Genomic DNA, 18,916 nt, shown 5'->3' with positions numbered 1-18,916 from the left:
AAATAAGGACATATTTTCCTTGAATTTTAGGTTAAATAGGTATGTATATATTTGCTGACTACGAATGGTAGATGAACATTATAATTTAATTTAGAGGTTTCTCAATGATGTAGATCTTCTCTATAACCTTGGATAACTCTCCCAACCAAAAGAAAATTGCCTAAGTATGTTGCATAACACTGTAATGTATCACTTCTGTAGGATGGGAGCATTACAAGGACAAATGCTGCAAAACCAGGACACCATGGAAATCCTAAGCAACTTGACATCTAAATTTCCAACCTTCTTGTTGACCAGCATTCCTGGCCTAGAGTCTGCCCATGCCTGGATCTCCATTCCTTTCTGTTGTCTTTACACCATTGCCCTCTCTGGGAACACCATGATCCTGTTTATCATCATTACCCAGCAGAGTCTCCATGAACCCATGTACTATTTTCTCTCCATGCTGTCAGCCACTGATCTGGGCTTGACTGTTTCTACGTTGTCAACAACATTAGGTATCCTCTGGTTTGATGCCCATGAAATTAGCCTAGATAGCTGCATTGTCCAGATGTTTTTTCTTCATGGATTCACTTTTATGGAATCTGGGGTGCTGGTGGCTATGGCCTTTGACCGTTATGTGGCCATCTGTGATCCTCTGAGGTACACTACCATTCTCACTAATTCCAGAATCATTCAGATGGGTCTCCTAATTATTACACGTGCTACAGTACTAATGGTGCCACTACTTTTGCTCCTTAAGCCTCTCTATTTCTGTAGAATGAATGCCCTTTCCCACTCCTACTGTTACCATCCAGACGTGATTCAATTAGCATGTTCAGACATTCGGGCTAACAGCATCTGTGGATTAATTGATCTTACCCTGACCACTGGAATAGATACGCCATGTATCGTCCTGTCGTATATCTTAATTATTCACTCTGTCCTCAGAATTGCCTCCCCTGAAGAAAAGCACAAGGTCTTCAGCACCTGTGTCTCCCACATGGGAGCAGTTGCTGTCTTCTACATCCCCATGCTGAGCCTGTCCTTGGTGCATCGCTATGGTCACTCAGCCCCCAGAGTGGTCCATTCAGTGATGGCCAATGTATACCTGCTTTTGCCCCCTGTGCTCAACCCCATCATCTACAGTGTAAAAACAAAACAGATACGCAAGGCTGTACTCAGTATGCTGCTTACAAAATGAACAGACATAATGCTATTTGATAAAAACCTGGCATAAGTGACTTGCGTTGTAGAAAAGCAAACTTCCTATCTTACTGGCTATTGCATGTGGGTTTTAAAAATATTTTTCATTCGTTCAACAAACAATAATATGTTGCATATTTGGTCATAAAATATAGTATGATATATCATCCAAGCTATTTGTAGTGTAATTAGGAAAATAACAATAATGAAATGACAAAATGATATTCCTGGAAACTAACATGTATTAACTCTTTGTTTCAGGCTAGGTATTCTACTAACTGTTTTTAAGACATATCCCATTTATTCTTCCAAAACAGCCAAATGAAATATATATTACTATTAGTGATATATTACAGATGATGAAACAGATTTATAGACATTTAGGCCACCAAAAGCCATGTGAATAACATGAGGCACAGTTGAGATTTGAAGCCAGGTGTTCTGTATCTCGAATGCTATGCTCTTCACCACTGTATTACATCCTCTGCCAAAGTCATCTGGCAGAAATATTTCAAGATCAAAAGTAAGACCTAGATCTCCATGATTCCATCCCATCTTAAAAAGCTGTAGTAACCTTCTTAGAATATACTTTAGCTGTTTTCTTCATGGATAATTCATAATACAAAAGGTAAAAATAGATATGTCATGGCATGCAAGTCATTAGCCCGTGTTGGACAGTCCAAATAAAAGCTTTAGGAATGAGGCATACCTGCTAATTTATCACAGGGAATGGGAACTTGAGAGAACTAGAACGAACCTAAAGTAAATTACAAGGAAGTTTGGAGCAGATGCTCTGAACCTTTTTCTGCGCTATGATCCCTTAGAAATCTAATTAAGTTCATGGATCTTTCGCCATAGATAAACTTACATTGTTTTCCATAATTTTCAGAGTTATAACAAATGGCATTAAAGACGTATGTGTCTCCTTAACCAACTAAAGAACCAAGGTAAAGAATTCATGGTTCTCACCTATACACAGCTTTATAGAGATAGACCCAATATTTGATTTCTGAAAATGAACTCATGGTAACTCTTTGGATTTAAGAGACAGACAGAAGCTTAAAAATGTCAGTTGCATGTAATAGCAGGACAAAATCAGTGGGAAATGGAGATGGGAACCTAAAGGCAGTCACGTCAATTTTATTGCCACTGGCAAAGTAGTGATAGACGGAATAAATGTTCCATGTACCTCACAAATACAGAGGGCAGCAGTGTGCTGGAGACAGTGCACACCAGCTTGCAAGAGCCTATTTTTGCATACCTTTCTAACTATTCATTACATGATGTCATATTAGTAGCTTTAAATCACTGATAATGAAAATTTTTATACATAAACTGGTATTACATACCTTATGTAATACCACTGTTCAATTTAATTTAGTAGCATTGGGAACTTTTTCTGTTTTTAAATATTCAGTTTATCAGCACACAGTGACTGCAGGTATATTTTATATTTGACCTAATGGGAAACAACAAAAATTTTAAAAGTAATAAAAATATTACTGTGCACTCATGAAGATAAAAATCTTGTGTTTAAAACATCAACATGAACAAAAAATTCATGAAATAATAAATTTATTGGGGTGATAATTCAAAATACAAAAGTAAAATTTTACCTTTTGTTTATGTTGACTTCTGAGTTGAAAGAGTATCCAAATGTGAATGCTGGAGAGGACTATTTTGTAAGAAACTCTGGAAAAGCGTCAGAAATATTGTATGACAATTTTACTGCTCATGGAAAAATTTTCTCTGGTTTTAATGTCTATCTGTACACAGGAATGAAAATTATGAAACACAAACATTTTTTTCTGTTTTTCCTCTACTTCAGCTTGCCTTAGGTGAACATAGATTACAAGATTTGTATTAGCAGCTTTAAAAACATCTTTTGATAGAACAATGCCATTATGCAAATGAATTCATTTATCGATTTAGTTTACAAATTTGGCTATACTTCCTGACTTTTATATTTGAGAGTCTTTTTCCTGGGTAATTCTATATGCCTGTTAGCTGCTTGGAACATCAGAAAGATAGATGTGGTAAAAATAATGTAATATATACAAACATTATTAGAATAAGCACTCACTGCAGTATTACAAACTGACAGCACAGCCACTAGCAGAAGATTTTTTAAGTTGTAATACTTTATCCAAGCAGAGTTTACTGCAAAAATGAAGGTAATAAAGAGAGAACGAGAGAGAGAAACTGTGGGAGGAAAGAAAAAATGGAGAGAGAAGGAAAGAAGATAGAGAGTAAAGGAAAGAGGGAGGGAAATTAAGGATGCAACTTAAGTAAGTTTCCAAACAGCCCATTAGCTACACCAAGCAAGGATGCTCATTTACTGTTGGTGAGTTAATTAAATCACTTTTTATTGTAGCAGCAGAAAATCTATAGCCAGAAAGAATGAATTTATTTAAGACTATGCCTATCTAATTGTTAGGGTCAAAGAACTCCTCAAATATTTGAGTACTCAACCCAAGCAGGTCTGTGATGTTACATCTGTATCCTGGGGAAAAACGTAGTAACAAGAAACATTGAGTAGAAACAGCTAGGTGAGTGATCCATGAAGACACTGATTATGCAGAAATCCTTCTAATCCTTGGGCTTGCAGAGGTGGCCCACACTTCTCTGATAAAAACAGTCATTTCCACCATTTCCCATAACTCCATCTCCTGGAGCTGCCTCCATCTCCTGTACTGGCCATCAGAATGAACACTAGCATTAAATTCCAGCACAAATCTGTTGGGAATATGCTGGGCCTAGTAAAATAAGAAAGAGATTATAACCTGAAGAATAGCAAAAATTAGCAAGTATTTTATGGCAAGAATCCATGAAATGCCCTCAGGATTGAAGACTGAGAATGTGGATCAAGAGGTCAGAATAGAAGACTATATTGGCAAGAACACATCAATATAGGGCCATTTATTTGGAATGAAAATTTTAACACCTTAACAAGAACACCAAGGAATGTGGCTAATTTACTATTGAGTTACAATTAGCTAGAAAAAGTGTTGGACAACATTCAGCACATCAGAAATGACTGTACTGCCCCAGTAGATGGGAAAGGAAAGAATATAGAGGCTGATGACAGTGAGCATGCTGGAATACGCAGATTGTGTAAAGGTGGAAGACTTATCATACACTTTCCATAAAAGTGCACAGAGGACACATCATTCAGAAGCCACTGGAAATGGGGTGTGAAAACGATACCAACATATCTAAGAAGCTAAATAGTAGCTCTTTTCTGCTGATCAGGGAGGCCAGCAATAGCCAGTCAACAAGCCAGGCTACCCATGCATATGAGGAGGCCTTGACATAATAGAAGCCAGGTAGCAGTGGTTAACCACCAAAAGCCAGAGCTACGATTATCATAGGAACCAACAAGATCTGAAGGGTAGACAAGTGGGCTTAACGAGCAAGTTGGTGTGCACATGGATAATAGAGCATAACCTCCCTGGGCCAAAATAGACAAGGAGTCAACAAGGTGTTAGGTAATGTTTACTACAAAAAAAAAAAAAAAGAATAGAGGAGTGAGAGCTGTCAGTCTTTGATGTGGGCTTGCCCTTGAGTTAAAGAGAGAAGAAAGAAAGAAAGTTTGGGTAGAGAGAAGCATCCTAGACTGTATTGCAGTTCTGAACAGATTTAGGCAAGGCCATTGGGTATCCAAAAATCAAAATCCCTGTCTGCAGAGTTCTGTGCCTTCCAGAAATGGACCTACCTCAGTTTCTCTGCCACAGTCAGTGACTGCCTAGAAACAGCTCCTGGGAAATGGGGCTTACATAGAATATAATAATGAATTCGGGTTGTTGGTGCTTATAATCTGACATATGAAGAGAATATTTTAATAACCGTCGTTATGTGTTGAATTAAGAGGAAAATAGGGAAGGAGTTGCAAGGAGAAACCAACCAACCAAACCTTGAGACAAAGAGAAGCCAGAGCAGCTGTGGGCTGCTCAACAGAAGTTTGAAAGTTTCATGTGTCTCCCTTGAAGTTTCAAATACTCAGAAAATGGGGTTTCAGCATAAAGGATATGTGAAATTTTTTTTGTATTTTTGTACAACTTTTTCATAGCTCAGAAATTATTTTGAAATATAATGTTAAAATTATCCAAGAGAGCATCTCTTTAACTCTGCTTGGGTCAGATACCTAACTGTCATGTGCACAGGCCCAGTATATTAGACCCATTTCTATTCTGGGGTCTATTATCAGAAAAGGGGGATAATTTTTTGCCAAAGAACTAGCCAATACCAGTCACCTACCTCTCTTTACCCAAAGAAGTGCACTAAGAACATTTAATTAATGACATATATTTTAAGGCAATGGTCATTATCCTGGGTGTTAAATTGAATAAGCAAAAGAATATTGACAATTTTATAATTTCCCTTTTAGCAAAACTGCTTAAGGCAAAAGTAATAAGGATTACAAAATTATGATTAGATGAATAACAAAAGTTACATAAAATTATGAAGTAAACAAATTTATTAACCTGCCACATCTTTCCTGCAGCTCCACAGGGAAGAATGAGACATTTTGACACAAAGATTAAAAAGTAATAAAGATTAAAATTTTACTTTATTAGGCAGAGGCACAGTAAAATATCCCTTCTGTATAATTTAGATGCTTTATAAAATTATCCTGTTTATTGTATTATAGAATTACTTATTCTGACGGCTTTAGGAATCCAATTTTTATTTTAGGAATCAAATTTAATACTAAATATTTAAATGCTAATAACAAATAGTGCTACATACCATTAAACTTTAACTAATAATTATTCATCTGTGACAATTTAGGAGAATTAAAAAATGTGCAAAAACATCTACAAAAAATCTATAGCAACTTGTCTGTGTTTCTGTACCATTACTCTGTTTCATAAACAGAAAAACCCATTAGCCAAAACTAATTTCCACATAATTATGCATTTATTTGTTGAGTTAGTATTTATCAACACCTATGAAATATGAAAATAAATAAAGTATGCTGTGGAGGGGCATATACTCTCATGAAGCATTTCTAACCATGTCTTCCTACTAAAATTATCCACATGCCCTTCAGTACCTCAAATTCAGCAAGTCCAAAACCAAAGTAATTAGCTTCTTTTATAAGCAATCTGATTATGTTTTCATAAATGAAATTATTCTTGATCACAAAAGATGTAAAGTTGCAATTTTCTTTCATTGAAGAAAACTGACTCTGCCCTCCTCAGACCTCTGGCAAGATGTCTTTCTGTTTTAATTTCTATTTGATCAAAGCTGAGAATTTCTGATCTCCCTTTGTGATGCCACCCTTTGTTCACCCAACCAAGCCTGATTTGTCAATGTCCTGTTTGACCTCTGTCTCTATTTTCACCATTCAAACTGGTAACGTTTAACATAAATACAGTTCTTTCATGCAGATTTTATATTATTTCTCACTGCCTGCTTCATCATTCTGTGTCTTCAGAATCTCTTAGGCACATTCTATCAAATGGTCTCCTTATTCTAATTTATCCTCGACATAGATTTCAGATTAATCTTGTAATGGAATTACAATATTGGTTAATATAGCCTTCAATATTTTCACTTGCTCTCCAAATTGTAAATAAATTTCACCTGCCAAGAAGATACTAAATCCCAATCCTGTGTACTTTTCTTTAAAATTTTCAGGGATTATGTCACCACTCTATTTTGCTGAAAAAGAAACTGATCTCTATTGCTATGTCTTTTCTTTGAGCTATAGTTATTAGCAAAGCAGTTTTGGGGTTTCCTCGTTCTGTAACACAGAACTTTGCCCTCAGCAAAGAAAGTACATGAACTATTTGCCTCCCACTCTAGTGAGTCTCCTTTTTCTGTGTTTTTCCACTTTTCTAAAAGTATATAACAAAGAAACAAGTACAATTTTTATATAAGTTCTACTGAACAAGCTTGCTAGATCAACCAGAAGTTTCATTTCCTCTGAAAGTATACTGAATGATAATAGCTGCCAGTTGAATAATTACAACTTATTTTCTAAATAGCAGTTTCTCACTGGTCCCAGTAAGTGATCTATCAGCTGTCAGTGTTTTTATCTTGACTATCTTGATTATTATAATTTGGATAAAAGACATAGTTCATGCAAAGAAGATGATGTGGAATTTCAATCTGCAAAACTGTACTTAAAGGCCCTAACTGTACATTGAAATAGTTTTTCTGATTCCTCTATGTCATCAACCTTATTCAAAAGCAAATTTAACCATTAACCAAAATAGAGTTGGATAAAATGACTTCTATTGTGTTTGTTTATATAATTCTCTTTTCTATACTATGAAATATATTTCAAGAGAGGGGAGTAAATTAATTCAGTAATATTACTGACCACTGATTTTATGTCAAGCATGGTGTTCATCAGCACTTGTCAAGTAAATATTGAAATGTGCTTTAGCTTGAACAGCTAAGATTAAATAATATAATGTATCTGACTAGAAAATACTAATCACTGTACAGAAGTTAATCAATATAATCCTTGAGGAAAAGGCAGGTCTTTTTTTTTTCTGTTTGTTGCTTCCACTTGAGTTCCCAACCTGCTAAAACTTTTTTCCTCTGTTGAAAAGTCAGCTCCCATGGAGCCCTCGACCTGATCATTCTGTTTTGCAGCTTGCTTTCAAATTATAGGAATCCATTTTCTTATTTTAACAGACATTTAAAACACATATACTATGGAACTGGCATTATGCTATTCCCTGAAGATACTTCCAAATCATCTAGCAACCAAAGTACACAAAAATCTGTATAACACATTATCAAGAAACATATAGCAGAACAAAACCTGGAAAAAATACTAGACTCTCATCTTAAATGCCTTATCCATCTCCAAAGCAATGATTCAATTTCATTTTTAATTGAAGCCTGTACACACAAGCTTCCTGTGTCAATATGTTTATTTTCCCTGATGTAATTTTTCTCCACTTAAGCATCCACAATTCCTGATGGTAACTAACTCACCCAAGGGGGAAAGAAGTCCAGTGTAACAGCATGGCACAAAAATCGCACAGAGGCACACTTATCTCAGCTGAGTAAATGACTCTACAATTAAGATTCCTTATAAGTTTTCCAATCATAGAGGTAAATGGGTCACCTTCTTATACCCCACTGTGAGTAACAGCAAGAGAAGCTCTCCTCCCTTTCTGAAGTCCAAATCAAGTAGCTGCTCTCAGATCAGAAACAGGACTTAACTGTGTCTTTAACAAATGCCTGTGATGACTTTTAAACATCATAAGTGATTTAGCATAGATAAACACAAGGAAGAATTTATTGGAAGTGAAATTAAAGACAAAAATTCACCTAGTCTTCTGGCATTTCTCCTTCAACGCTGTTATTTGCATCCCTTCCAATTCTCCACACCTTGAAAGGTAAGGCTCTTCCCATTTATCCTTGGTACCTGACCTCCAAGCCATTTGAGTTTCAGACTCCAATCACCCTCCACTGTTTTGTTCACTTCTGTGGTCCTGGTGCCTATTCAGAAATCCTGAATTCCATATAGATATTTTGTTTTCATCCATTAAGCTAATCATAGCAAAAATTACACTTCTTATATGTATGTATTTCCTGCCATACATCATAACCAAATCCCAAAATAAAGTCACTGGTACACTATCACACTGTCACTATCACTATATTATATTTTGAATTGGTTTACACCTATGCCAGCACATTTATTCTAGTCTGTCTCTTAGGTCTGCATTAATCTGATGCATTTCCTTTTAATTTGGTTCACAACACCAGAGACATAGAGTGGCACAGTAAAAATGACCACACCTTTAGGGTCAGACAGTCCTGGATTCACACAATGGCTCCATGAAATCTATCAATGTCAGGCCAGGTGTGGTGGCTCACGCCTATAATCCCAGCACTTTGGGAGGCCGAGGAGGGTGGATCACGAGGTCAAAAGATCGAGACCATCCTGGTCAACAAGGTGAAACCCCGTCTCTATTAAAAATACAAAAATTAGCTGGGCATGGTGCTGTGTGCCTGTAGTCCCAGCTACTAGGGAGGTTGAGGCAGGAGAATTGCTTGAACCCAGGAGGCAGAGGTTGCAGTGAGCTGAGATCATGCCATTGCACTCCAGTCTGGGTAACAACAGTGAAACTCTGTCTCAAAAAAAAAAAAAAAGAAAAAAGAAAAAAGAAATCTATCAATGACATCAATAAGTCATTCACTCTAACCTCACCTGAAAATTGGGAATACTAGTCACAGCCTATTAAAGATGCTGTTAAAGTTACACATGTAGAGATATGTAGCGAGGAATCTGGCTCAATGTTAATTGTTCTTCTCTCTGAGAATATTATATCCATCCTCTTATCTATTTTCCTATGTTTCAACTGGCTCATATTTCGGCCCAAGCCCCAAACATTGAGGCTCGTTATCTCAGTGCCTCAGCTCATCATGTGCTTGGTACAGTCATTGCTCTCCCTCCATGTAGTTGGTTAGCTTTGTAACATTCCATAGATGCTGTTTCTAAATTCAGAAAAATTATAATAAAGGATCCATCTCAAATCCTTCTTTATAAATAGGCAAATACATTAATTAATTAATTAAATGAATTTAGTCCATGGCATTTTCAATCACAGAAATGCCATTTTGTCATTCTGGGGAGACTCTACAAAATAAGTGTGCCAGTTGCTTTGACAAATCATACGATGATAACTGACTTTTCCCCAAAGCTGGATCTAACTCCAGATTTGTCTTTACCTGAGACGGCTAATACTCTAAAAAATCTGACTTCATATTCCTCTTTGTCTTGTCTTGGCCTAAATAAAATACTCTTTATCTTGAGCACCCTTACTGCTTAGGGGCTAGATAAGGATAAGCCTCTTGTGATCTTTTCCTAAAACCTTCAGGCACAGATCCAATTCATGTCTAATTACACCATGAGTTTCAGCAACGGAAAATAGGATTTGACTAGTGAGAGGCCGAGTGGGTGGTGGCAAATGCAGGAAGGGTATCAGGCCCAGACTGTGGCCTACCTTGAGACCAAGCTCAGGAAAGCCATCCTCTTTTGTGCACACTGGAGATGATGAGAAACGACCCATGTACAAGCTGGTGATATTTTTGTCCTTGAATTAAACGAAGAAACACTACATTGGAAAATATCAATGGAGCTAATAAGTTAAAAACATAGATGTTGTTTCTCTCCTAGTAATCACAGAATATAGCAATCTGTTCTAAGCTCTTTTAGTACAAATGAGAAATAAAGCCAGCTTCCGAACTTGAGGAATTAGAACAGTCTCATATGTAATATTTTAATCTATTAACATTGTTTATTACCTTGAAACTAAAAGGTTATTTTGAGGGTTAAGTGTGCAAAGTTGGCACTCAATATTTATTATTCAAAGAAGTAATTAGCAAATGATGAAGGAATAATTTATATACATGTCATGCACACTAGCAACAGTGGCTTTTGTCAATACTACTAGCAACTTCAGAGAAATTAAATTGTTGATTGAAAAATAGTTTTTCTGACCCTTTTGAAAACTACATACGTGCTTCTTGTTGCTGGGTGAGAAATACTACTTTATACACAGTTCTGGTTTTCTATTCACAGATATGATTGATGTATTACACCAAAATAAAGCATTTTTATGTTTATAAAGTGTAATTTTTAGATTCACTTAGAATATATTTAATAAGTTAAAATTATTTTGGCACACTATTAAATGCAAAAACTCCTTTCAAAACAAAAAAGAACTACCTTATATTCAACATTTAATGTTCTTGGTCTCTGCTTTGATGTCTATACAATATACTGAGCTCAGTATGGTGTCCAAGAGTGCCCTCTGTGGATAGACAGGCGCATTCCTTCAGGAGTGGGTACTGATTCCAGACTACACATGCCTATTATTAGTTAGGCTTCTGAGATTGCAATCATACTGAATGTATGAAGAGCGAAATAAAATCAAATCCTTATTTTTGTACAGTTTTGAAGTTTATACTTAGAACTGACCACCTCCCCAGCCATGTGGAGAGCTGTACAGTGTGTAAATCTGCCTTTATCTTGGATTGATTGGTACAGTATTTTTGCCTCTGTGGGACCTACCTTTGTGTTCAGTAGTTTGAACTATATATAAACTGTACAATCTGTAAAGTTTTTATAGAGCAAATATTCAGCTGTGAAAACTGGTTAAATAAAACTAATATTTCTTAACACAGTTAAAAAAAAAGGAAATGAAGTCTTAAGTGCTTGAAAAATGACAAATTTTACTTAAACACTACAACATAAGTGTGCCAGTTTTCCTGCAGCCTAACCATCCGTACTAATCTTTGTCAAGGTTAATAACAATTGTTTCAATTAGCACTTCTTTGGCTGACTATGAGACTGAAATGTCTTCCTGTATTAACTACTAGTGCTTTGGAGAATTCCGTTTTTAATTCTTTTTGTCAAATTTTTTGTCATTTTATAAAAGTTAAATAGTAAACACAACATTTAATTGAATGTTACATATGCTTCAAATATTTCCCCAAATTTATGATTACCCTTTTAAATTTGTGGAATTTTTTTTTTTTGCTATAAAATGATTATTTGAACTTTACCAAATCAAATGTTTACCTCTACAATTTATATATTTGGTTTCATATTTAGAAATTTTTTCTACTACAGGATTATATAAATATTTACCTGTATTTTATTCTAAAATGTATGTGACTTTTTGATATTTTCATATTTAACCATCAGAAAACAATTTCAGTGTGTATTGTGGTGATATGCTTTATTTTAGTTTTTTTTTTATTCCAAATGGATGACCAGTTTACCTAACTTCTTGTATTCAATAACTCACTTTATTTCTACCAGTTTTAAAGTCTACCTTTATATGTAACTAAATGTTCACTTGTGCCTCTTCCTGTGCTTTTAATTCTGTCTCAGAGACAAACACTGCCCTACTTACTTTTTTTGAAATGTTTTCTAGTTATTTCACTAAAATTCATCATATAATATGTAATATTCTACTTTCACTCAGCATAATATATTTGGGGTAATTCATGATGTAGCACTTATTAGTAATTGTTTCCTTTTTTGCTGAATAGTTTTTTAGCCTAAGGGTATTCCACAGTTTGTTCACCAGTTAATCAACTGTTTCAATTCTGGGCTATTATGAATAATGTTGTTATAAACGTTTGTATACATGTATTATGTGTACATATGCTTTCATTTCTCTTGGTAGAGTCCAAGGAGTATAATTTCTGAATCATACAGTAAGTTTATGTTTCAATTTTTAAGAATCTGTAAATCTATTTGTCAAAGTGGCTGTATCATTTTACACTTCCACAAGCAATGTATGCTTAGTTTCTCCACATGCTTATCAACACTTTGTATTTTCCCTTTTTTCCCTTTCCTTTCCTTTCCTTTTCTTTTTCTCTTTCTCTTTTTTTTTTTCTCTCTCTCGTTTATAGCCACTCTAGTGGGTGGATAATGGTATTTTTTTGCAGTTTAAATTTTTATTTCTTAATTTTAATTTTATTTTCCTAATGCTCATCTTTTATTGTGCCTATTAGTCATTTTTGTATATATGTTTTGGTGAGATGTCTATTCAAATATTTCGTCCATTTTTAATTGGATTGTTCGTCTCTTTACTAGCTGTAAGAGTTCTTTATATTTTTTGTATGAGTTTTTATGCAAACATTTTCTCCCAGTCTCTTTTCTCTATTCTTATTTTCTTAATGGTGACTTTTTAAACAAAAATTGTACCACTTTTGTTTAAAATCTGATATTGATCATTTTATTTAATGACTCACACTTTTAGTATGGTATCTAATAATGTTTTGCCTAACCCAAGGTCATAAAATCTCCAACATTTCTTTCTAGAAATTTTTTTATTTTTAGCTCTTACATTCAGGTCTGTAATCCATTTTGAGCACCATTTGTTGAAAAGTCTATCCTTTCTCTCATATAATTTTCTTGACACCTTTGCTACAAATCAATTGGCTATAACGTAAGTATTTAAATCTGAACTCTCCAATTTGTTCTATTAATCTATATGACTGTCCTTATGCTGTGTGTTTTAATTGCACTGACTTAATGTTAAGCTGTGAATCCTTGTAGTGTAAGTACTCCAAATTGTTTCTTCTATTCCAAAACTGTAAGTCTTTTGCATTTCCATATAAATTGTAGAATGAGTGTCAATTTCTACAGGAAAAAAATGATCTGTTGATATTACATTGAATTTATAGATCCATTAAGGGAAAACAGCCATTCCAATCCTATTGAATCTTCTAATACATTTACATATGATGTCTCTCCACTTATTTATATCTTTTAAAATATTTATCAGCAGTGCTTTGTAGACATCAGTGTCTTGGTCGTGTGTGTGTGTGTGTGTGTGTGTGTGTGTGTTTGTAATTTTTTTAACATTATACTTGTAGCAAGGATTATTGTCAAACTCTACTCACTAGGCCAAAGACCCTTGTGGTGGTAGTGAAAAATTTGACCCTCACATATCACACTACCCACACTTACAAGTTTATCAGCCAGTTAGGGCCCCAGCTCCACATTCTAATAACGTGCAATCTCCATTTGTTTTCACATATTTCAATCTTCTTTCTGCATCATCCATGGCATGTTTTGTAAAGGACTTTTTAAAATATTTTAATTTTTTGGTGAAACCAGCTTAATTTCCATTTCTTTATAAGAAATCCATATTTTCTGCCTGAAAGCTTGTAATTTTTAAAAAACGTATTTAAGTCAAATATTTTATGCTTGTTCTCATCTTCCTGATCTTACCTGGAATAAAATGAGCCCTTTCATCCTCCATGCACTGGAGTCTTTCCTCTGGAACAGTCATTTTTATTCTATTTATTTTTGTTTACTTTACCTGAGACCCTAGTTATCTGTATGTTGGCTTTTCATTTTGTGACCTTCCCAAATACAATTTTCTCACTCTTTTATTTTCACTGTATTTTTTCTGTGCATTATGAGAGAATTTTTCAAATGCATTCTCCAAATTGAATTAACCTGGTTACTGTCCCTTGACTCTGTTTTTGATTATGTCCAATGTGTACTTTAATTCTTTTTTTTTAGTATTTTATTATTTTGACTTTTTGTCCAGCATGTTCTTTGTTTTCCCATAATACTATAGGATGCTAGTGCCTACATTACCTTAAGGATGTTTTCTTGTTAGTTCTGCAGAAGTTTTTATATCTATGGCATTGATAACTGAGTCATTGTGATGTGATAGGTAATATGCTTCATGATTTACAGACATTATTACATTTCTTTATATATGCTCATGCTCTGGATTTTCCAGATGCTGTTCCTTTATTAATGAAATATTTTAAAGATTCATGCTAGTATTTTTTTTCTTTATATACTCTCTAGTGCAAAACAAGATCTCCTCAGTCTTTATTTTTTTTCTTAAAAAAACCTATGTATGGGGCTTGCTCATTGTTGCTGTCCCAGTAAGCATTATTATATGGAATGCAGTTTCTGGTATAATTCCCAGTTTCTAGCAGCCTGCAGATAACATTCAACCAATACTGTATAGTTCTTTGCCAGCTTAAAACCATAAGGGAAATTTATAAACCTAAATTCCCAAAATATGCTGTTTTATTTCACTCCCTTCTGTACATGGGCTAATACTAATTTCAAAATTCAATGTATCTCTACCAATGACACCCCTTATACCATTATTTTTGGCTATTTTTCTTGAGATGAGATGTCTGATACAAGAATAAAGTCCTTGTTACTTTATAGTTAAGCAACCTACAAAAATAAATGCCCAGTTCTCACCTTTTTATATTAGTACAGACTCTGCATTCCTTAGTAAAGACTATGGAGATGTATAAATTGTGAGCCTATATTTTGACTTCATATCTGTCCACATCCATTTCCATTTCCATCAGTTTGGAGAAGTTAACCATTTCCAAATTTTCTAGATTTAGAATATTCATCAGTTTAATATCAGTGCTGCTTTCATTTGATTTTTTATTTGTGTTGAAAATTTAATAAAAAGTTGGGAAAGACTCTTTCAGATACTGCCAATTAAAATCACTTTAAAATGCAAGTCTACTTTACATCTTAGAAAAAACTGATAGCAACATGGTGTGTGAACTAGAAAGAGTCAAATAAAAACAGAAATTAGTGATCAACAGATAAAAGGTGAGAGTATATGCAGATTTCTGAATTAGGCAATTTCACATATGAAGCTACCATAGATTTATACATCTACTATAGATCTATAGAGCTACCATAGAGCTATTAATCAAAGTGGGGAAAATAGAATATACAAGTAGTCATTCTGTGACAAAGACTGAATTTAGATGCACTCATACTGTGTTTGAGCTTGCTTTGAGATATTTAAGGTGGAAGAATCTAAGAGTTAGGCATGTGGCTCTAATATTCAGGAGATTAGTGTGAGAAGAAGATGAAAACTTTAAAGTAGAAAAATGAATATATAAAAGCCATTGTCCATGGAATGCATGCTGTTGAAAGTATACAGAAAAAGACAACATGTTTGGAGAAATAGCCAAACTAATTTTCATCTACAGCTATAAGTAAGTAGTAGTCAATTATATGATAAATCTTGTGTAAAAATGAGCATACTTAGAATAAACTTGAATGGTTTGTAAAAATAGTGGAAATCATAAAAACATAAAAGTATATTTTGAGCAATACCTTCATTTTATAATAAATATGCTGTTTCCACAATGGATCAATGGATTAATTTGATTTATAGCATCCAATATTAAGTATTTACTATTTGCAAAAAAATAAGTTTTAATAATATAATTATGTATCATACAATATGTAGACAATCCTGAAATAAAATTGTTCAAGTCTGAACCATAGAAATTTTAAATAATCAGAAATTTTCGAAGATAGGCATCTCTTCCACATTTACTTTATTTATTAATAAAGTATTATTAACTGAAGGATTATAATTATCATCATTATTATTGTGATTAGACAGTGTAATAGAGTTGTTAATAGCACAGCCTCTAGCATCTTTTTCTTTTTCTCCGATTGATTTCCAATATCATATCTTTCAGTTTTTATGAACTTTGGCAATTTATACACTTTCAAACTTCATTTTATGCATCTGTAATAAAAATACCCCTCTTTTAGTTTGTCACAAGACTCAAATGAAATAGTCTATGTTAAATAATTAGAGCAGAGTATGGAAATGGTCTTATCATTCACACAATATTATTTATCTGAGTAATCCTATAACAGAACAAAGGTCAGATGAAAGACCAGAGCATACATGTTACAAAAGAAGCTCATTATTTGCCTCACTCATTTTTATCACAACAGAAGCAGGTTTCATAATCATAAACAGGGCAGTATTTTAATGTTACAAACTAAGAAGAATATCAAGCTTCAGGTTCATAGGAACTGAAACATCTCTTTCCTATTAAACACATATAATGAATCAAGATAAATGGGCATTACCTGGGGTGAATTCTTAGGTAAATGTAGTTACTGAAAAGAGATGTTTTCCTGCTTACTAAATGAATTAAATGAAATTTGGTATCTAAGTTAATAATTCTAAAATTCCAAATCACAATTAGTCAATTATGTTTCTATACCAAGGCCTAATCACAGTTAAATAGAATTTTTCAGGAAGAGCAAATAAAGGTAAATCAATTGACAAATGCATACTGAATATGTATTATGAGCAAACAACTCCACTAAACATGGATTAGCCCAAAATATCCCTTATTCTCATAATCCAGTTGAAGGATAAAATTTTAATTAAAATGATGAGAGTACAAGATAAGTGGTAAATATAAAATAAATGTATTTAAATAAATTGAAGTTAAATTGAAATTAATTAAATATCTTAGTTCGGTGATTAATCTCACAGACAAAATATTGAATGAAAGAAGTTAAACACAAACAGTGTGTAATACATGATTCTATTTATATAAAAATCAAGTATAGGAAGAGATAATTATGGTAATAAAAGTCAGAATAATGATTACTATTTGAAAGGACAATGATGAGGGTGTGGCATTATGGGGACTTCTGTTTCCTGATAATGTTCAATCAGTTGATCTTGGACGTGGTTACACAGCTACATGTGGATGTCAAACTTCCTTGAGCTGTACTCTGAAGTTTTATGCATTTTATGGAATGTATGTGAAACTTCAACTAAAATAATTTTCAAATTCTAAATTTAGGAAGTCAAGATCCTACAAGAGAATTCTGCTCCCAAAGGCCATAATGCCAATATTCCATAATTCCACTTCTCCTACTTTCTTCTTGACGGAGGTCCCTGGACTTGAATGGGCCCATGTCTGGATCTCCATCCCCATCTGTTGCCTCTATTTAACTGCCCTTTCTGGGAATACCCTGATCCTTTTCGTCATCCTCACTGAGCCAAGCCTCCATGAGCCCATGTACTATTTCCTCTCCATGTTGTCCACCACTGACATTGGCTTATGCATCTCTACACTGGTGACAGTGCTGGGAATATTGTGGGTCAATGCTCGGGAGATCAGCTTCAATGCTTGTTTATCACAGATGTTCTTCATTCACCTCTTCACTTTCATGGAATCTTCAGTGCTCCTGGCTATGGCCTTTGATCGTTTTGTAGCCATTTCTAACCCCTTAAGATATGTTACCATTCTAACGCATGCAAGAATCGCACAGATTGGTTTGGCAATCATTACCAGGGGGACTGTCATTTTGACACCTCTAGTCATACTTCTTAAGCAACTGTCATTCTGCCGCAGCCACGTGCTCCACCACTCCTACTGTTTCCACCCTGATGTAATGAAACTCTCATGTTCAGACACAAAGATCAACAGTGCATTAGGATTAACTGCAATCATCTCTACTGCCGGAGTGGACTCCATCTTTATTGTGCTCTCCTATCTGCTGATCATTCGCTCAGTTCTCAGCATTGCATCCATACAGGAGAGGAAGAAGGCCTTTAGCACTTGCATTTCTCATATCACCGCTGTTGGCATATTCTATGTCCCTTTGATCAGCCTGTCCTTTGTTCACAGATTTGGAAAACATGCCCCACCCTATGTGCCCACCCTCATTGCTAACGTATACTTGCTCGTCCCCCCTGTGATGAATCCCATCATCTACAGTGTGAAAACGAAGCAGATTCAGAAAGCTGTGCTCAAATTTGTATGTTCCAAGGGAATTCATATTTAACATGTACTACTCCTAAAGACTTATTTCAAAGTCTAGAAAAGTCACCACAAGTTGGAGTTACAAACCCATGCATGCAATTTTAGAGTTGTGTGAAACTGAATGCCATCCGATTCAAATGTCTCCACAATGTGATTATCATTGCTAAGCAATCTCTTTTCTACCATCAAGGTACTGATTGAGATTCTCACTATCTTAGTTACCTGGTTCCAACAGACGACTAACTGAACTAATGTTTCTATGCTGTTTCTGCTCAATGATCACATCATTCACTTTGAATTAAGATTCCAAATTATCTAAGAAAAATTTTTAAATGAACAAATAAATGCATCTTTTATGTTTATTTCTCATGCACCAACTAAATGAAGCAGCAAATCCTGTCTATGGTCATTTCCTCCACAACTCAGGCTTAGCTTTTCTTTAAATTTTCATTCACTTTTTTTCTCTTTTCCCATACTCTGCAGTGTAAAAATGCCAGCCTGCTTACAACTTCTTCAAATGCATGCAGTTTTTTCATGGTGGGCTTTACTGTTGACTCCACTTCAACACCCACTTCACCTTGAAATTCTACTTATGTTTCAAGATTCATCTTTAAATATCTTCCTCATTAAACATTTTATG

At 34.5% G+C, this 18,916-nt stretch overlaps 2 protein-coding genes and 1 non-coding gene across 3 annotated transcripts; 2 read left to right on the top strand and 1 right to left on the bottom strand.

Annotated features, from left to right (window-relative positions):
- The first annotated feature begins 223 nt into the window (after window positions 1-223).
- Window positions 224-1,183, top strand: LOC116525280 (olfactory receptor 51F1). Its single transcript, XM_032241082.1, has one exon. The coding sequence runs from the start codon at window positions 224-226 to the stop codon at window positions 1,181-1,183; it is 960 nt and encodes a 319-aa protein (XP_032096973.1).
- Window positions 1,184-13,546: 12,363 nt separating this feature from the next.
- Window positions 13,547-13,699, bottom strand: LOC116525387. The gene has a single exon (XR_004257670.1). It is a non-coding gene; the product is annotated as a small nucleolar RNA SNORA62/SNORA6 family (small nucleolar RNA).
- Window positions 13,700-17,353: 3,654 nt separating this feature from the next.
- On the top strand, window positions 17,354-18,298 carry LOC116524969 (olfactory receptor 51F2-like). The gene has a single exon (XM_032240488.1). It carries the CDS (start codon window positions 17,354-17,356, stop codon window positions 18,296-18,298), a length of 945 nt encoding a protein of 314 aa, XP_032096379.1.
- The last annotated feature ends 618 nt before the right edge of the window (window positions 18,299-18,916 follow it).

This window comes from Sapajus apella, unplaced genomic scaffold (genome assembly GCF_009761245.1).
Source record: "Sapajus apella isolate SASKATOON/1434 unplaced genomic scaffold, GSC_monkey_1.0 scaffold47, whole genome shotgun sequence".
NCBI lineage: Eukaryota > Metazoa > Chordata > Mammalia > Primates > Cebidae > Sapajus > Sapajus apella.
This window is presented reverse-complemented; position numbering and strand designations above follow the sequence as displayed.

Excerpts from the sequence above, each read along its gene's own strand:
- LOC116525280 (XM_032241082.1), top strand. The coding sequence starts at position 224 with ATGCTGCAAAACCAGGACACCATGGAAATCCTAAGCAACTTGACATCT.
- LOC116524969 (XM_032240488.1), top strand. The coding sequence starts at position 17,354 with ATGCCAATATTCCATAATTCCACTTCTCCTACTTTCTTCTTGACGGAG.